This window comes from Stegostoma tigrinum, chromosome 3 (assembly GCF_030684315.1).
Source record: "Stegostoma tigrinum isolate sSteTig4 chromosome 3, sSteTig4.hap1, whole genome shotgun sequence".
In the NCBI taxonomy this organism is placed as follows: Eukaryota; Metazoa; Chordata; class Chondrichthyes; order Orectolobiformes; family Stegostomatidae; genus Stegostoma; species Stegostoma tigrinum.
In genome coordinates this window covers 9989318-10010499 of record NC_081356.1, presented here as the reverse complement: position 1 = coordinate 10010499, position 21182 = coordinate 9989318, and the positions used below count along the sequence as shown (strand labels likewise).

General features: G+C 45.8%; 1 protein-coding gene across 3 annotated transcripts in view; it reads right to left on the bottom strand.

Annotated features, from left to right (window-relative positions):
- The window catches only part of mllt3 (MLLT3 super elongation complex subunit), a 149014-nt gene that overhangs the window by 67544 nt on the left and 60288 nt on the right, over positions 1 to 21182 (bottom strand). For all 3 annotated transcript variants that reach the window (XM_048526875.2, XM_048526874.2, XM_048526876.2), the window contains exons 4-5: positions 20015 to 20158; positions 9230 to 9805 (exon numbers count right to left, since the gene is read on the bottom strand). In XM_048526875.2, coding sequence (XP_048382832.1) covers positions 9230 to 9805; positions 20015 to 20158 — 720 coding nt within the window. The remainder of the gene's footprint in view (positions 1 to 9229; positions 9806 to 20014; positions 20159 to 21182) is intronic.

Genomic DNA, 21182 nt, shown 5'->3' with positions numbered 1-21182 from the left:
ATATTTACACACCTACCTAGTCATGCAAGCCACTCCGGGTTACCCAGGGGGTACGTACACCAACTAAAGGAAAAAAACAAAGAAGAAAAAAAAACAAAGCAAAGAAAACACCCCGGCAGTCGTCACCCCGCACAGTCCCCGTTGGCCCCCTGACCAGTTGGGGAAGGCGCCAGCTGGGCCCAGTTACCAGATAGGGTTCTTTTTTCTATTCTGGACGAGGGGTTTCAGACGGTGGTCTTTCCCCACCGCGCCTTGGAGGCGGCTGCCCCAAACTTTAGCGCGTCCCTCAGCACGTAGTCCTGGACCTTGGAGTGCGCCAGTCTGCAACACTCGGTCAGGGTCAGTTCTTTCAGCTGGCAGACCAGCAAGTTGCGGGCAGACCAAAGAGCGTCTTTCACCGCATTGATGGTCCTCCAGGCGCAGTTGATGTTGGTCTCGGTGTGCGTCCCCGGAAACAGCCCGTAGAGCACGGAGTCCCGCGTCACGGAGCTGCTCGGGACGAACCTCGACAAATACCACTGCATCCCCCTTCAGACCTCCTGCGCATAGGCACACTCCAGAAGGAGGTGATCGACAGTCTCGTCCCCCCCGCAGCCGCCTCGAGGGCAGCGTGCGGAGCTGCAGAGATTCTGGGCATGCATAAAGGATCTCACTGGCAGAGCCCCTCTCACCACCAGCCAAGCAATGTCCTTATGCTTGTTTGAAAGTTCTGGCGATGAGGCATTCTGCCAAACGACTTTGGCAGTCTGCGTGGGGAACCACACAACGGGATCCACCCTCTCCTTTTCCCGAAGGGTCCCGAGGATACTACGTGCTTACCACTGCCTGACGGCCTTGTGGTCAAAGGTGTTCCCTTTCAAAAATTTCTCCACGAAGGACAGGTGGTACGGAACGGTCCAACTACTCGGAGCGTTCCGCGGCAACGAGGCCAGGCCCATCCTTCGCAACACCAGGGACAGGTAGAACCTCAGTAAGTAGTGACACTTGGTGTTTGCGTACTGAGGATCGATGCACAGCTTGATGCAGCCGCACACAAAGGTAGCCGTCAGGGCCAGGGTGGCGTTCGGTACGCCCTTTCCCCCATTTTCCAGGTCTTTGTACATGGTGTCCCTGTGGACCCGGTCCATCCTCGACCCCCAAATGAAGTGGAAGATGGCCCGGGTGACTGCAGCGGCGCAGGTCCAGGGAATAGGCCAGGCCTGCGCCACATACAACAGTACCAAAAGCCCCTCGCACCTGACAACGAGGTTCTTACCCGCGATGGAGAGGGACCGGAGCGTCCACCTGCCCAGCCTCTGCTTCAGTTAGGTGATACACTCCTCCCAAGTCTTAATGCACGCCCCAGCTCCACCAAACCAAACACCCAGCACCTTCAGATAGTCTGTCCTGACGGTGAAGGGGATGAAGGAGCGGTCGTCCCAGTTCCCGAAGAACATGACCTCGCTCTTACCCCTATTGAGATTGGCACCCGAGGCCAGTTCAAACTGGCCGCAGATGTCCAATAGTCTACTCACCGACCGACGATCGGTGCAGAAGACGGCGACATCGTCCACGTACAGGGAGGTCTTGACCTGAAGGCCTCCGCTGCCTGGGATAGTCAAGCCCTTCAGGCTCACGTCCTTCCTGATGGAGGCGGCGAAGGGCTCCACACAGCACACGAACAAGGCAGGAGAGAGCGGGCAGCCCTGCCTGACTCCAGATCTAACAGGAAAACTGTCTGATTCCCACCCGTTGATCGAGACTGCGCTAATGATGTTGGCGTAGAGCAGCCGGATCCAATTGCGGATGCCCTCCCCGAACCCCAATTTGGAGAGGACGTCCCTCATGTAAGCATGAGAGACCCTGTCGAAAGGCCTTCTCCTGGTCCAGGCTGACGAGGCAGGTGTCCACCCGCCTGTCCTATACGTAGGCGATCGTATCCCTGATGAGCGTGAGGTTCTCAGTGATCTTCCTGCCCGGCACAGCACAGGTTTGGTCAGGGTGAATCACTGACTCCAGGACAGACCTGACCCGGTTGACTATGACCTTGGCCTGCATTTTGTAGTCCACGTTCAAAAGTGAAATGGGACGCCAATTCTTAATTTCTTCCCTCTCCCCCTTCCTCTAGTAAATGAGGGTGATGATGCCCTTCCTCATGGACTTGCACATTTCCCCTGCCCGAAACGCACTATCGTACACCTCCAGCAGGTCCTGGCCGACCAGGCCCCACAGAGCGGAATACAGCTCGACCAGTAAGCCGTCACTCCCGGGAGTCCTATTCCTCTCCAAGGACTTGAGGGCTCTGGTCAGCACGTCCAGGGATATCGGCCGGTCCAGCCACTCCCTCGTGCCGTCGTCTAAGACCTCCGTGATAGACGACAGGAACAACTTGGAGGCCGTGCTGTCCGTGGGCTTCATGTCGTACAGTCCGGCATAGAAGGATCTGCTGATCCTCAAAATGTCGGGCTGAGATGACGTCACCGAGCCGTCGTCCTCCTTCAGCCAGCTAAGCACAGAGCTCTCTTTGCGCACCTTCTGAAAGAAGAAATGCGAGCACGTCTCGTCCTGCTCCACGGAGCGGACCCTGGACCGGAAGATTATCCGGGAGGCCTCCGCGGCGAAGAGCGAGGCTTGCTGGCCCCTCACCTCGCGAAGGTCCTCCGTGACATCGACCCCCATCAACTGCAGAAGGAGCAGGTTCTGCACCCTTTTCTGGAGTCGTGACAGCTTTCCCCGCCTCTCTCTTGCCTTCCGAACACCCTTGAGGACAGAGAACCTCTTGATGTTCTCCTTCACTGTCTCCCCCAGTCACCTGGAGACTCAAAGAGGAGTTTCACAGTTCTCCAACCGGCATACTCCCTCTTAAGCTCCTCGACAGTCTCTAGGGTCAACAGAGTCATGTTGAGCTTCCACGTCCCCTTGCCGGTCGGCTGGTCGTCCTGTAAGTGACAGTCGGCCAGCAGGAGGCAGTGGTCAGAGAAGAACACCGGCTCGACGCCGGTGGACCTGACCGAGAACACCCGTGACACAAACAGGAAGTCTATCCTTGAGTGGATAGACCCGTCTGGCCACGACCAGGTGTACCTCCGCTGCGCTCCGTCTGCAGGGGTGCTGAAGACATCGAGCAGCTTGACGTCCTTCACTGTGCCCAACAAGAATCTGGACGTGACGTCCAGTTGACTCCCCCCACCCGCTGTCCCCACGCCGGATCTTCCATCTGCATCGATGATGCAGTTGAAGTCTCCGCCTAGGATGACCGGCCTGGACGTAGCCAGCAGGGGTGGAAGCTGTTGCAGGACGGCCAACCGCTCGCTCCATACCGCTGGGGCTTACACGTTGATCAGCCTCAGGGGAGCATTCCTGTAGGTGACGTCAGCCACTAGGAGGCGCCCCCCCCACCACCTCCTGAACTCGAGAGATAGTGAAGTTGCGCCCCCGCAGCAGAATAGCCAGGCCCGAGGAGCGACAGTCGTTACCCCCCAACCAGATCGAAGGCCCACAGGTCCAGGCGCCGGACCATTTCCCGTTCCTGCCGAGGTGCGGTATCCCGCACTCCTGAAGAAACAGGAGGTCCGCCTCGATGGTGGTCAGGTAGGCCAACGTGGATACACATCTTGCGGTGGACTTGACACTGTGCACATTAATGCTCGCAACTCGTACCCCCATTGTGGGCAGTGACCGCAGTACCCTCCCCAAGTCCAAGGTCCAGCCCCTCCATCTGTCCCTTCATGCCCATTGCCCGGGCTAATACTGGACGCTCTCCGGGCTCAGGAAACCGTCCGTGCTGCCTTCCGGGTGGCATCCCCCCGTCAGGGGTGCGGAGGCAGGAGGGTCCTGCTCTGGGTCAGGCTGGGGACGCGCTGTTTCCTCCTTCCCGCCTGGAAGTTCCGGGGGGCCCTCCAGGGCCCCAGCGGCACTTGACTGGGTGTCGGAGGGAGCCTCAGGACGCCTCCCGTCACCTGGAAGCGGGGTGCTGCTTTCCTTCTCCCTCGAGATCTTTAACTTCTGCTTCGGGTGGGCCCTCTCCAAATCCCTCTCGTCAGAGGAGCTCTTATAGCCCCCCTGTAGCTGCCTCTACCCGCCTGATGGTTGCGGTTCCTGGGCCCGTCGACGCACCTTCCTCCTCGCTTTCCGGACTGTTGTCCACTCCCTTGGGTCGCCTGTCGCCGCCTCCATCGACTCCGGGTTGTCAGGGGGGAGCTGAGCCTGCAGGGGTGCTTTGCTGGCCTCAGGCCCATTCTGCGGGGCTGGGCCCTCCTGCGCGGCCTGGCCCTCCTGCTCATTAGTGGGGTCCTTGCTGGGCCCTGGTATCTTCCTCTCCTCCGGGGCCGCCGGCCCCGCATTGCCCCTGCCGGCGACCTGGGCATAGGTGGTCTTCCGCTGCGGGCATGCCTTATAGAGGTGGCCCGCTTCCCCGCAAAGGTTGCAGCTTTTTTCTTGTGGGCAATCCTTTGCAAGGTGTCCCTCCTCCCTGCAGTTCCTGCAGACGGTGGCTTTGCAGTCGGCCACCACGTGACCTGACCTACCACAGGCATGGCAGACTTTAGGTTGCCCTGCATAGGTCAGGTAGCCCTTGCTCCCGCCGATCGCATAGCTGGGCGGTGGGTGTATGACATTCCCGTCCACGCCCATCCTCGGCGTCACCGTGACCTGCCTCTTACTCGTCCAGATGCCAAAGGGGTCCATGATGTCAGTTAGGTCCCCTTCCACCTTCACGTACCTTCCGAGGAAGGTCAGGACATCAACTGCTGGCACATGCAGGTTGTACATGTGTACAGTCACCATACAGCTCCTCTGCGCTGGCAACACAAACAGCGGGACAGCGGTCAATACAGAGAGGGGGCCCTCACCTCCTTTCTCCTTGAAAACCTCCAGGAAGCGCTCGCAAAGCTTGGCACACCTGAAGGTCACATCGTAAAAACCTCCTCCGGGGAAATCCTGCAGCCAGTAAATGTCCGCAGCAGCGAACCCACAACAGTCCAACAGGACCCTCTTCACGAAGAAGGTGCGGTCCACAGGTGCACCTTCATCCACCTTCTTTACGGAAACACGGATGGTGTTCCGGACCCCCTGACCTGGGGCACGAGCACTTGCCGCAGCCATCGATGCAGGTTGGCTGCTCCCCTGAACCAGCGTTAGGCCGAAGCCAGCATTAAGATCCACTGGTTGCAAGGGTGCACAGCCAACCCGACGTCCTCCTTTCACCTCCAAGACAGCACTCTCCTCCTCTCGGTCCACAAGAGAGTGGTTCTTTATTTTGTTCGAGATGTAAGCTGGTTCACTGAGCTTGAAGGTTTGTTCCCAGATGTTTTGTCACCATTCTAGGTAACATCATCAGTGAGCCTCCGATGAAGCACTGGTGTTATGTCCCGCTTTCTATCTATCTGGTTAGGTTTCCTTGGGTTGGTGATGTCATTTCCTGCGTTGGTGATGTCATTTCCTGTTCTTTTTCTCAGGGGATGGTAGATTGGCTCCAAATCAATGTGTTTGTTGATGAGTTCCGGTTGGAATGCCATGCTTCTAGGAATTCTCGTGTGTGTCTCTGTTTGGCTTGTCCTAGGATGGATGTGTTGTCCCAATCAAAGTGGTGTCCTTCCTCATCTGTACGTAAGGATACGAGAGATAGTGGGTCATGTCGTTTTGTGGCTAGTTGATGTTCATGTATCCTGGTGGCTAGCTTTCTGCCAGTTTGTCCAATGTAGTGTTTGTCACAGCTCTTGCAAGGTACTTTGTAGATGACGTTCGTTTTGCTTATTGTCTGTATAGGGTCTTTTAAAGGACTGAGTTAAATATAATTTAGAAACATGACTTCTCACCTCAACCCAGCAACATCCAACCAACACGACACAACAAGACTGGCTAATCTCTCTCACTCCCAAAAACAACCCCCTGTTCACCAGCCAAAAACAGTCTTTCCAGGTGAAGCAGCATTTCACCTGTATCTCCTCCAATCTTGTGTGTTGTGTTCGCTGCATCCAAGGAGGCCTACACATTGGAGAAACCAAATGCAGACCTACTGACCGTTTTGTAGAACACGTCCAGTCCATGCACAAGCATAACTCCAAACTTCCCGTAGCCGATCATTTCAACACAGAGTCCAACTTGTCTGTCCTCAGCATACTGCAGTGTTCGAGTGAATCACAGTGCAAACTGGAAGAACGGTGTCTCATCTTCATACAAGGCACTTCACAGCTTTTTGGACTTAACATTAGAGCTCACTCCTTCAAATTAAGAACCAACTCCCATTTCTTCCCTTCTTTTTAGCTTTACCGGTTATATTCTTTGTCACCAGATCCTCTGTCCCCTCTCCCAACCCCAATGGGGCTGTCTTCTCTTTCAAGTCTGGCAGTGTTCTGCCATGCTCACATTCCGATCACTTAATCCTGAACTATCAATATCATTTCTCCACCAGCACTCTTAACCCACCATTGCCACATGGCACCCGCCCATTCCACACTTCATTGCAACTCCTAAGAGAAATCATTTAGACTTAAAACGTTAGCTTGGTCCCTTTCCATGGATGCTGTCTGACCTGCTTTGATCTCCAGCAATTTGTGTTTTCAGGACTGATTCTGGCATCTGCAGTAATTTGCTCCTGCCCTCTAAAAGAGCTGGGTATACAATTATTACTTCTTCCTCCTGCTCTCTAGCCCTTCCTTATAACATGCATGTGTGTGCGAGAGTGAAGAGAACATGCAAAAGCAATGACAGAAAAAAGGAGAGACAAATTCTCTTTCGCACATCTTGCAAAGGGATTTGTTTACTTTGGAAAGAAAAACAGAGTCAGAGTCAATGTTTCAAACTGATTGAGACTCTTTTGGATGGGTCTTGCCAAACCCATTAAGTATTTCTAGAATTTCCTGTATTTATCTGATATTTACATTCATTCATTGTATTTTTATTTTGTTACTTGATTCTATATGCACAAGTATCGTCACTATCTGTAGCAACGAGCCAACAACTGATTATGACAATTCATCAGGAGCATGCCAGTAACATTGGTCAGCAAAAGGACACGCTGACCCAGAATTCACCGAATGGGAATGCATAGTCACTGCACAGATGAAATTATTCACCCGTTGACTTCTGTTCCATTATTTTGTGTTATTCACTACAGTGATACAATCATAAACAGGAGTTACAGAAACTTACATTGAGCACATCAGACTGGAGAAATGTCATTGAAATTTGTCTGTGAGCAAAATACTTGTATCCAAGTTTTACGTTCAGACACACTAAAAATTGAATGCAACGTACTAATTTATATTATTTATTACTTTACAGCTTTAGCTCTAGCCACTTGCAGAAAATGCAACACTACTGACAGAGTACCACATTCATATAACACATTTTGTACAAATGGAAGCTTGGTAGGTAGGATTAGTTCTACAGAATAGAAGCTTTTTTAAAAAAAGATCCTTCTCAAACAAAGTGTAACTTTAAGTTATGATTTTAGCTCTCTCCTTCTGATGCTTGCTTTTTCTTATCGCCACTCAGACTAACAAACAAGTCACTTGCTCTCTTCCTCCTACTTTCTAAATTACTAAGCTTCCACTTACTTCAGAAATATGACTAATAACTTTCAGCAAGTGTGTTTTTTGGGCAACAAGGCACATAATATACTTCCAAACTAGCAGCTTACAAAGGAATAATACAAAACAAATTTGAGAGACTTCTTTTGTTTAAAATTAAGGCATGATGCTAATGATTTCCTTACAATCACTGAAAATACTAAGTAGTGATTCAGACTAAATCGGGCGCCTCTTTTATTGTTGTAGACTGAAACTTCTGTGAAAGCCTGAAAGATAGCTCAAATATTTCTTTTCTTTGTGGGGGTAGGATGAGGATGCAAGTAGTTATTAACTGAGCATAAAGAACAAAGAAAAAGACACAAATGAAAGCTAGCCTCAAAAACAACTTAGAGCTGTAAAATATTTTCTAAATGAAATTAGAGATCCAATGTCTCAAATAAAATTCGACACAAGGATGTAGATACAATGGCGGCTTTATAACCAGAAATTCAGTGCGGTTTTTGACAGCTTTGCTATTACAGTAGGACACAGTGGTGTGGTAATTCGTCACACAGCCTGATTCTACTCAAGATTAATATTAATTGAGAGGATCACTCCAGTGCTCAAACAGTACACTGTTCTTGCTGAATAGAGGATTTGTACTAAAAAATATATTGAGAATCACTGGAAAACATAGTACTGCAAAAGTGTACTTTGCCATTGTAGATTGTTCGCTTATTGCATACTCAACATACAAAACTGCAGCAGTATTTGGGCAAGACAACAGGAAATCACCACAGAAAATCTGTTCATGTGCAGTTATAAATAAGGAGTGTGTAAACATACCTTCTGTGGAATATATAAAGACTTTGTAATCTTTAAACAGATGCAAGTTAGTACAATTAACATGAATCATCAAGTTATTGAATGTCTAAGTGCAATCTGAATCCTCCACTGAGTCGAGAAAAGATCCAAGTTTTGAGTGTCACCTACCTTTCTCAGAAATGTGGGTAGACTTGTACATCTTTACAATTTTACACCTTTATTTCATGGCCATAAAGTGGTTTATTTACCAGCAGCCATGATGGCAGAAGAGCTGGCGGAACAGTCACCAATCTGGTTGAGAATGTTATCAATAATAAAACAAATGTCTGCTCAAGTTCCTGCAGCTTGTTATCAAATCTTACCCACTCCATGGCACACAGGACTGGAAGAGGAGACACCGCTTGCCACATTCAAGACTTGCCAATTAATCTTTTAGTAGTCTGGTGACATAAGTGGGCCAACTTCAATAACTACATACATTTCACTAAAAATTTAACCATATTGCCTTTCAAAGAGGGAAAGGCAAACTTTACGAATGTACTGGCTACAAAGGAAGCAGGGCAAACAAGGAGGCCCCAACTAAACTCCTTGTATCAGATAGAACCATCCACTTGAAGTTTCATTTGCCTTCTCTCCTTTTAAGCTTTGAAGGAGTTGAATGAACAGAGATTTAAGGCTGGTTGGAGCAATTGATGGGCTAATTTGTAGATATTATCTTTAATGTAATTGCAGTGGCCTTTGAAGCTCCTCATCATTGCTTCAAAATCGGCTTTAAAAAGCCAATTTGGGCTTCACAGAATAACATTTCTACTTGAGCACCAAGGGCCATAAACTCTACCTTATAAATGTACATTTAGAAAAGAGAGGCTCCCCCAACCCCACTGCTCACGGCACATTTTAGAACTCGTACTTACCTCTGATTTAGAGGACGTTTCATCTAATGCAGAGTCATTTGCATCTACAATTTCTTCAAAGGGTGGTAAACTGGGTTTCTTTTTCTCAATCACCTCATTTTCCATTTTCATCTTTGCTGTCTTCACGTGCGATTTGTCCTTCACATGTTTCTTTTCAGGCGGAGAAGCATTAGAGAAGCTTTTCAACAAAAGTTCCGAACTGCTTTTCTTTCTTTTCTTAACTGAAAGCTCATCAGAGTCTGTGTTGGGAAGTCTCTTGGTCAGAGCCTTAAGATCTTGTTGTATGCCTCCTGTCCCACTTACTGGATTGTTTTCCAATGATTTTGGTTCTTTTGACATCGGTTTTGGTTCCTTAAATGCTGTCTTAGGAACAGTTTTTTCATCTTTTAGTGGCTTGTTTTCTTTGGGTTTCTTTGAGAGCTCTTTGGAAGTTTTACTGTGTTCCCTGGAAGGTTCTTTGAAGGCACTTTTGTGCTCTTTCGAGTCTTTCGATGGTTTGTCCTTGTGCTCTTTCGTAGATTTGTGTGGCTTAGAGGAGGTGTTACTGCTGTTTGCGGCGCTGCTCTTATTTGGATCCTGAAAGGTAGCAAAGAGCGAAAAAGAGTTTTATAAACCTAAATGCGGAAACATTTTTCGAGCATAACAACATGGAGTTATAGAGCAAAAGTAGGAAAATTAGAAACAAGTTTGAGTTTCCTGACAATATGCCGGAGAAGACAAAAATCACACACTAATGCACTATGTGTGAACAAACAATTTTACGCTGTTTACATATCAGGCATTGTACATTAATGATAACCACTTAGGAAACAGTGAACAATTCTTTGCATCCGTACAACTGTGACATTTTCAGTGAGTTTAGCAGGCATTTATTAAGGGGAAAAAAATCCCCATTGGTTTCATCAATCTTCCAGCATTCCTGGCCTTTCTTTCCTTTAAAAGATACATTCTTCACACTTCACATTTAAAAGGTGACATTAAATGGAACTGCAACAGATAGCACTGAAGCATGCGAGATGCCCATGGTCTAATGGTGTGTTGTATCGTCCAAGACAGGACAGAGGGAAGAATGGGCAGTCATTTCTGCTTCAAGGTAAAATTAGTTCCATTTTTGTTTTACAGCTGTTATACGAGAAAGGAGCTTAACGCTGAGATTAGTCATCAACTTGCAGCGTGCATCAAAACATTTCAAAATTTTCAGATAAAAACGCTGGGCTGAAACCTATTAAATGCATGACACTGATCATTCTCCCCATAAAAGTTTGAGCAAAACTCACATCTGTTCAAAAATAAGGGGAAAAAAATAAATCTGGTTTCCCAGGCACACCATGCCACCACCCACCTCAAATTCTAAAGCTTCTAAATCTTGGTGACACCAGTGCATAGTATCTGGTAATAAACCACCAGAATTCAGACCACACACACACACACACACACACACACACACACACACACACACACACACACACACACACACACACACACACACACACACACACACAGAATGCAAGTTGTTGTGCGTGACCAGTATTTCTAACAAAGAGAGAGACAGAGAGAAACTGTAATTAAAATGACGTTATTGGGCATTTTTCATGTTCTGAATTCAGAGGACCAAAACATGTTTTATGACTACTCTCGTAAAAATCGATATGCATTTGTTTGAAACTTTTGAGGTCGAACAGGCTTGGTTTTATAAAACCAGAAACAGATTTCAAAGGCTTGAGTTTTCTGCCACAGCATTAAAGCATGACTACAGAATGGAACATTATCAAACATAAAACAAATTACAAATAACACTTGAGTTAAAACATGGTGGCAGTGAATTGAAAAAATTGTCTAATTTTGGACAAAATACAAATAGATTGAGCAGATTTCATAAGCCAATTCTTATTCAATTTTTTGACTGAAATTAAGACATAGTTAATGGTATATGGTACACTTGCCTCGATCAGTCATGGTTATAAGAACAGGGAGGTTATGCTGGAGCTGTACAGAACTCTGGTTAGCCCGCAGCTGGAGTACCGTGTGCAGCTCTGGTCATCACACAATGGGAAGGGTGTGATTGAACTGGAGAGGGTGCAGAGGAGATTCACCAGGATGTGGCCAGGGATGGTGCATTTCAACTATTAAGAGAGAGTGGATAGACTTGGCTCGTCTTCTTTGGAGCACAGGAGGTTGAATATGTGCGTGTGTATGTGGATAACATAGATACAGAGAGAATATAAAGTTGCACGGACAGGGTGAACAGAAAGCAGATGTTCCCAAAAATCTAACAATAGGGACATAATTTTAAAGCAAAATGCAGGAAATTTAAAGGTTTTTTCCTCAAATGCTCTTCATGCCCAGAGGGTGCTGAAGGCATGGGAGGATAGTTACGTCAGGTAACCTTACAACCTTTAACAAAGTATTTGGACGAGCACTTGAAGTATAATCTTCAGGGCTATGGGCACAGAGCAGGAATGGGGTTACTGCAAGTAGTAGAATATTTTTGAGCCATTGGTCAGCACAGTGGCTCAGTGGTTATGGTGGGTTTCCTCCCATAACCCAGAAACACACAGGTCGGGTGGATCGGCCATGCTAATTTGTGCACAATGCCCAGGGATGTGCAGTTTGGGAGGATTAGACTTGGGAAATGCCAGGCCACAGTGATAGGGTGGGTCTGGGTGGGATGCTCTTTGGAGGATCGGTGCGGATTTGATGGGCCAAATGGCCAATTTCAACACTGTAGGGATTCTATGATTTCTGGGGGCACAGAATTGATGAACGAAAGAAAGCTTCTTCTGTACTGATGCACGAAATTAACGTTCATCATGAAAAGGGAATGGAAGCAAAGTTGTTGAATACTTTTAAGGCAGTGATAGCTACACTTCTGAGAAGCAAGGGTGTGAAAAGGATTGGGGCAAAGCCAGGAATGTGGAGTAATCAATTATGATCTTGTCGATTGGGGCTGGGTGCAGGGTCAAGAGGCTGAGCTACCTATCCTACTGGTAATTTGAGTATTTGTAAAGAGAGTCTGCTTTTACAGACGAATCCCCCACTGCTAAGCGTGAATCACCCTCTGGTCAGGATTCAGTACTGAATGTTGATGAAAACGATGATCCACTGGTGGGTACAGCCGGGACCAAAGTCTGCTGCAGGGCTGTACAGTGAAGCAAAGAAGACTGGAAGACCAATGGTGATAGCAGGTTTAATATTTCGTGGAACGGACAAGTATTTCTTTCATTACCCAAATGAATCCAGGAGAGTATGTCACTTCCCTGGTGCCACAGTCAAGGATATTACTGAATGACTGCTTTCTGTGGGAGAGAATTCTACAGATCAACAACCCACAAAAATATCCTCATCTCAGTTCAAAAGGAAAACCATTTCTTGTCTCTTTGAAAACTGTGTCCTTTAATTTTCTTTTGTTTTTGATTGTGGATTGAAATAGAACAAGGGTGGTGGAAGGAAATTCTGCACCTTCTTATTTTAAGAAAAAGCAAGCTACAAGTGCTGCTTGCATTATTTGTTCAATCATTGGGGGTGTTTAGTTGTCGCTAAACTGGAACCAGGGAGTGCGTGCCAAACTGACTTCAGTAGGTAATGACTAGCTGATTGGTCTGTGGAACGGAGGCTGACTATCGATGACAGAGGCCTTCTACCCGCTGACAACTGAAAGATTGGCTCCTGAGTGGCTGAACACAGCACAGACAGAAGCCTTTGGACCTCTTGGCAAGAGTGGCTGTGGGTGTATCTATTGTTTAAAGAACCTAAAGCCTGAAGAAAGCTCACGTATTTCGTCTCCCCCCCACCCCACCCAACCAGTTACTGTAAGTTGTCATTTTTAAACTAATTCATCGGAGACTTGATCATTGTGAACTAGTCGCTCTGTATCTCCTGGAAGGAAGTGAATGTGCCTGGAGAAAAGAGATTGAGGAACAGAAAGCCCTGGGAAGCCAAAATCATCATCTCAGGTGAATCAGGTGAGTGCAGTGGAGGCCGGGACGTTAGATGCCTTCAAGGCAGAGATCAACAAATTCTTGATCTCACAAGGAATCAAGGGCTACGGGGAGAGTGCAGGGAAGTGGAGTTGAAATGCCCATCAGCCATGATTTAAATGGCAGGGTGGGCTGGATGGGCCGAATGGCCTTACTTCCACTCCTATGTCTTATGGTCTTATCCTGTGGGCAGAGACCAAAGAACTGCATTCCCACAACAACCAATTGTCTGGCTGTGTGCGCATGTACAGTTAATTTTATACGGGGAGGGGTCAGAGTTTTAACCAACAGAGCTATGTATCAACAGTTCAGAACTGCCTATCCGTAGCTAGAATCCACTTATTTTTATTGCATAGTAATTCTTTTCAAGTACTTCAGCCTAGTCCATGCTTCCCGTTAACCAGGGTCTGCAAGGACTCGTAAATTGGAGAAATTTGGGCACTCCTGTAAAATCTTGAACTTTATCATGACTCTGGGGATAGCAGGGCGTGATATCCAGTGTGCTACCTCAGTGAGACGTGACAGTTCTCCTGCAGGAAACGTGTACGCCCACCATTATCATGTCAAGTCCCCACAGGATCTGGCTTATTTCAATTAACATCACCTCTCATTGTAACAACCTCCAAGGGGTATTAGGCATAACCTGTTCAAATGTTCTTCAGGTAATCAATTCAACCCAGCAATGACCTGAGTAGACCTCCTCTGAACTGTTTCTCAGGTAATAACATCTTTTTTTCCCCAAAAAGAAAGGCAAGCAAATTACTCCTGTTTGTCATCAAGGCTCTGCACACTACTACAAAATGTCCTACTTTCCATGAAGCCCTTTATAATAGACAGTAACATTTCATTTGCTATCCTCATCACTTCCTGCACTCCCTTGGCAATTTTGAGATTCATGCACCAGGTCATCCAGATCCCACTGTCCTTCAAATTTCTGCAATCTCACCTTATTAAGCAAAGCACCACTTTTTTATTCTTTTTTCTGAAGTGGACAAGTTCGTGTTTTCCCCACATTACAACAAATCTGCCAGTGTTGCTTTTATCAGTTCACCTAACCAAACTAAATCCCTTTGGAAAATAAAATACCGTACGGACTGCAGATGCTGTAAATCAGGAACAAAGCCAAAGTTGCTGGAAAAACTCAGCAGGTCTGGCAGCATCTGTAAAGGATAAACAGAGTGAACGTTTCGGGTCCAGTGTCTCTTCCTCAGGTTTCTGTTTTATTTTTAAAACTTTGATTTATTTTGGGGTAGGGAAGTTGACTGTCAAGAGGAAGCCAACAGTCTCTGAAGGGATTCAAAAACAAAGCTGCTGGAAAAGCTCAGCAGGTCTGGCAGCACCTGTACCAGAAAATACAGAGTTTAAAAACAGAAACCTGGAGGAAGTGTCACCAGACCTGAAATGTAACTCTGTTTTATCCTTCACAGATGCTGTCAGACCTGTTGCACTTTCCCAGCAGCTTTGTTTTTAATTTCTTTGGAGATTCTTGGCTTCTTCTTGACAATCAACATCCCTAACCCAAACCCAAAATAAAATAAAGAACTGCTGGATGCTGGAAATTTGAAATAACAACAGAAATTGCTGGGGAAATCCAGAAGCTTGAATTACAAATGAGAGGTTGGATAGGCTGGCACATTTTTTTAATCCCCTGCAGCATAGGAAACAGGGAGATGACTTTGTAGATGCTTAGAAAACGAGAATCACAGTTAACGTGAATAGCCAAAAGCTTTTCCCCATGGTAGGGGAGTCTAAAATGGGAGGGGAGGGGTTAGCGGTGAGAGGGGAGAGATGCAAAAAGGGTCCAGAGGGGCAATTTCTTTCCACACAGAGGGTGGTGAGCGTCTAGAATGGGTTGCTGAAGGTCACAGTGGAAGTGAGTATAATTTCATCATTTAAGAAAATAGCTAGACAGGTACATGAATGGAATAGGAATTGAGGGATATGGGCCATATGCAGGCAAATAGGACTAGTTTAAATTGTGAAAACTGGGCAGCATGAACAACCTGGGCCAAAGGGCCTGTTTCCATGCTGTAGATCACTATGACTCTAGGTCTGGCAGAACATGTGGGAAGAAAGCAGAGTTAATGTTTGGAATCCAGGTTTTGAGGAACAGTCACCGGACTTAAAATCTAAACTCTGTTTTCTTCCCTCAGATACTGCCAGAGCTGCTGAGTTTCTCCGGTAATTTCTGTTTCTGTTACTTTGAGACCCTGAAATTTAGCTACTAGTCAATCCAGTCATCTAATTCTGATATTGACCACAAATCATTCACGATAGCAAGAACTGAGATCAGAAATTGCAGAGACACTGGCTATAACGTTCCAAAACTCCCTAAAACACAAAAAGGTGGTGGCAGAGGACTAGAAAATTACAAATAATTGATCCTTGTTCAGAAAAGACAAGTGCAGCAATTACAGTCAGTCATTATTACATCAGTGATAGGGAAACCTCCAGAAACAATAATTCAAGATAACATTAATAATCATTTGGAAAAAGGAGATCAATTAAGCAAAGCCATCCTATTTGAACACACAAACGTCTAGACCTGAAACATCCTCTGCTCCTCTGATGCTGCTTGACCTGCTGTGTTTATCCAGCTCCACACCTTGTTATCTCTAAAAATCAAAGGAACTGTGGATTCTGGAAATCATTAACGAAAACAAAAGTTGCTGGAAAAGCTCGACAGATCTGGCAGCATGTGGAAAGAAATTAGAGTTACCGTTTCAGGTCCAATGACCCTTCCTCACTCCACAGCTCTGATTACAACATGGGGAAGTGAAGATATTGAAATGAATGGTAGCTAAATTTGAGGGCAGGAAAGGCAAGAAAAACAGAAATCCAATATTTGACTACACTATCGCCTTGAAGTTAACAAGCTGCATGATTTGAAAAAGAAAGAGAGAAAATAGTTGATGAGGGATAAATGGGTTTGCAAAAGCTATTTGGGCAAGTGTCACATAACAGACTAGCAAACTAATTTAAGGAATAATGAGGGACAGCATTGGCTGAGTGACAAGACAGAGAGGGAGGGTGGGAGGGATAGGGTGGGAGGGAGAGGGAGAGAGTGGGAGAGAGAGAGATTAGTGGTTCATAGGTGTTTTGTGGTGGAGTTGCTCTCCCCACCAAGGGTCAAGAGTTAGGACCCTGCTTTTCCTGATGAATAGTCATGACTTAGTCTTTCAAGTACGGAGCACCATTTCCTAATTTATGGATGGTGATTTAAACTTGGAAGCATGGTGAACTGTGACAATGGATAGTGTAGAACTTTAAAACAAAAAGACATGTTGGTGGAATACACAAAAGCAGCAGACAGAGCTTGTTGCAGAGAAATGTGCAGAGATTCATTTTTGTGGGAAGAACACAGAGATAATCTAAAAGGCACAGTTCTAAAGAGAGTACAGGAGCAAAGAAACTTCAGTATATGTCCAATAATCATTGAAGGTGGCAAGACAGGTTGAGAACACAGTTAACAAAGCGTACAGACTCCTAGACTTTATTAATAGAGGCGTGGAATGCAAAAAATAAGTAAGTTGTGTTGAATTTGTAATGTAGAGCACTGGATTAGCATCAACTGGAGTAGATTAGATTAGATTCCCTACAGTGTGGAGACAGGCCCTTCGGCCCAACAAGTCCACACCGCCCCTCGAAGCATCCCACCCAGACCGATTCCCCCTATAACCCACGCACCGCTGAACACAATGGGCAACTTAGCATGGCCGATCCACCTAGCCTGCATATCTTTGGACTGCGGGAGGAAACCGGTGTAGTGTATCCAGTTCTCATCTGCACAGTTAAGGAAGGATGCGAAGCATCGGACAAAGTTTAAAAAAAAAATCACACTAACGGTCCAAGCATGAGGAACTTCAGCTACAGAGACCATTTGAGACTGAGGCTGTTTTCCCCAGAAAAATTTACTGAGCTAGTCAAAATCATGAGGAGACTGGACAATGTGGTTAGAGAAATACTGGTCTGATTGGATCGAGAACCACAGGGCAGAATCTAAGGGAACTGACAACAGAAGAAAGGGAGATAGGAGGAGAAACTTTGATACATTACTTATGTGCGTTAGGGAAGGAAATCTGCCACCTTACTTGGCCTGACCTACGTGTGTCTCCAGACACACAGCAATATGGTCGCTCTCAACTGCCCTCTGGGGATTATGGATGAGCAATAAAAACTGGCCGAGCTAGTAATGCCCAGATCCAGGGAATGACTAAAAGAAAAACTCAGTGAGTGGCCACCATCTAAATGCACTGCCTGACACGTGCAGGGTTAAGCAAACCATTTAGGAGGGAGTGGATGATAATCTGAAAAAGAACAGGATTTCAAGGCGGCCGTGTTTCAGTGCATGGTTAATTCCTCCCTTGGAGAGCCATCAGAGAGACACCAGGCTGAATAGACAACCTGCATTCTGTATCAGTTTTGTAATATAAAGGACCTACACTTCAGTGTATAGGACACGATTTCAAAACGTGATGATGACAATACTTGCAAGTGTACAAGGGAAGATAAAAGATTTCAAAATGACATAAACAGCTGGCAGGAGCAGACACAACAGCTGGAATTGTAATGCAGAGAGTATGAAGTAATACATTTGAGAGAGAAGCAGTAAATGTAGAAATGAAGGGAACCATGCTCAATTGGTGTACGAACAGAATGACTGGAGGCCAACTGTCTACCCATCACTCTAGTTTGCTGGTCAGCTTTACAGTGTTAATAAGGCACGAGATATCCTGGGCTTTAAAACTCAAGGCACAGCTTGGAAAATTCCGGTGCTTATGGTCAACTCTGATGAAACACCTGTTTAGCCTCAACTGGAGTAGTGTGTCCCACGTTCAGAAGAAATGTCAAGGCTTAAGAGTGGGTGCAGAAAGAATTTTAAGAGCGATTCAAAAGACGGGGGATTTCATTTGGATGATGGGATTGAAGTTTCTGGGCGGCACCTCTTACAAGGTAAAGCAGTGGAGAGGAAATTTCATAGAGATGACTAAAATCATGACCAGTTTGGATAAACAGAAAGAAAATTTTTTCCTGGTGAAAGTGCAAATAATCAGATTTTTGAAAAAATACATTCATGGGATGATGACGCTACAGGCTAGGCCAGCATTTATTCCATCTCTAATTGCTCAGAAGGCAGTTATTTGTCGACTACATTGCAGTGGGTGTGGAGTCACATGTAGACCCAGATCAGGTACGGATGGCAGCATCCTTCCATCAAGGATATTTGTGAACCAGATGGCTTTTTTTTCAACGATAGATTCACCATGACTGATCGACTCTAATTCTCCTACGGCTAAACCTATTTGTAGCCAACTTGCCAACGCAGCATGGATTCTGTGATTTGATCTTCTGGACCAGTCTATCATGAGGGATCTTATCAAATGTAAATTCCATGTGGACAACATCTATTGCGTTACACTCAATCACCTTCAGCACTTCTTCAAAAACCTCTATGCTATCTGCGCATGACAGCCCCACACCCCCCCCCCCCCACCATTCAAAGCCATAACAACCCTTAACAAATCCACTTTTATCCCCAAACTGTGTAAATCCCATCCCTGAAAATCTTCTCCAATAACATCCCTACCACTGAGGTAAGGCTTATCTGTCTATAATTTCCTCGATTATGCCTGTTGCCTCTTTTCAAGATTGTGAAATTTTAAAAAAAGGCTAAGGAGGAGAGTGAATTTGGTGTCAATTAAATGTCAGGTACAGGGGACTGGTCATGATGCTGCAATGAACATTCAATTGTTCTACTGCTGTGCAACATCACTTGCTTTCAAGTTTCCGGTGGGTGATGAGCAAAGTGAGGCATCTGTACCCCTTGCAATTCCAAAAACATTGTCATTGACTGCTGGAAACTACTAAAAATTTAAAAACAGTAGTGAAAGTTAATCATATGCATATTTTCATATGCAAATATTTGGTCATTTGGGAAAACAGATATTACTCTGTCATTTGTTCTCGTGATTTACCTTTCTTATCGAGTACAAAACCTCAGGAGGACTCTGATAACCATGGATCACTTGTAATTTACATTGGTCCCTTGCATACCTCGAAAATATTGCAGTGGTTTGCCATTGCCTTTTGGAAACTAGGCTAACCAGGAAACCCTCCCACTCCTCCTACCTGCCCTAGAGGGCGCTGGAAGGATTTACAGGCTGAATCAACTTATTTTGTAATGTTACAAATGCACCTTACATGCTCATCAAACCCTACAGTGCAACTTGACTAATGAACCATTGATATGTAGGATTCTTAGGGAGCTTGATAGGATGCCCTTATGGGAGAGCCTAGGACTGGACAGCATAGTGTCAGAATTAACGGGTACCAATTTAAGACTAAAATGATGTGGAATTTCTTCTCTTAAAGGGACGGAAATCAATGCCACAGAGAGGTGTGGCATACAGTCTTGTATCTGTTCAAGGCTGAGAGTGATAAACTCTTGATTCACATGGAAATCAAGGGTTTTGGGGATTGGGGTTGGGGTGGGCGGGGAGGGAGCAGGCAGAAATGCAGACTGAGGAAGGTCAGATCAGCCATGATGTTATTGAATGGTGGGGCAGATCAGGCTTGAGCAGGTGAATGGTCTAAAGGACTTAGATTGCAGTACCTTCCAAACATTATCGAGTGATCAGATAAGTCAACCTGTCTCTATATACACATCTTCAATAAACGACTCCCTACAAAGACAAGTCCAGTTTACTCGATTTTAATCTATTTACAACCATTCAGCAAACATACACACTCATTTATCTTCACTGCAGGCTTCCTAAGTGGTAGTATTTTAAGTGAAACAAGATCATACCCCTCCTGCTTTTAGCAATTTTCGACGGAATTCCTCCGTTGGGTTGTTGAAAGTGAGTTTTTCACATCGGAGGTGATTTACAGGCGGATGTCCTTCAAGGTGCAGGAATAAGTCATAATCAAATCGTACCTTCTTGGGCTCTTCCTGAAGAAAAAGGATGTAAAACTCAATGCTTAAGGTTAGTAAGAAAGATTCAAACTTAGACTCTTATTCCCCAATCTCTGACCAAACCAATTTTGGCTTTCCAACTCACCACGGAATCCATGAGATTTGATCTTGTAGATCAGCCTACCATAAGGGACCTTGTCAAAATGTTAATTCCATGTAGACAACATCAACTGCCCTACACTCTATCATCCTGATCACTTCCTCAAAATGACTATCAAATCTCCAAAGCAAGACCTTTGATGCTCAAAACCATGACTACTCTGAATAAATCTATTTTTTTCCCAAATATGAGTAAATCCTGTCCTTAAGAATCTCTCCAATAATTTACCTACCACTGATAGAACATAGAACATAGAACAGTACAGCACAGAACAGGCCCTTCAGCCCACAATGTTGTGCCGACCATTGATCCTCATGTATGCACCCTCAAATTTCTGTGACCATATACATGTCCAGCAGTCTCTTAAATGACCCCAATGACCTTGCTTCCACAACTGCTGCTGGCAACGCATTCCATGCTCCCACAACTCTCTGCGTAAAGAACCTGCCTCTGACATCCCCTCTATACTTTCCTCCAAACAGCTTAAAACTATGACCCCTCGTGCTAGCCATTTCTGCCCTGGGAAATAGTCTCTGGCTATCAACTCTATCTATGCCTCTCATTATCTTGTATACCTCAATTAGGTCCCCTCTCCTCCTCCTTTTCTCCAATGAAAAGAGACCGAGCTCAGTCAACCTCTCTTCATAAGATAAGCCCTCCAGTCCAGGCAGCATCCTGGTAAACCTCCTCTGAACCCTCTCCAAAGCATCCACATCTTTCCTATAATAGGGCGCCCAGAACTGGATGCAGTATTCCAAGTGCGGTCTAACCAAAGTTTTATAGAGCTGCAACAAGATCTCACGACTCTTAAACTCAATCCCCCTGTTAATGAAAGCCAAAACACCATATGCTTTCTTAACAACCCTGTCCACTTGGGTGGCCATTTTAAGGGATCTATGT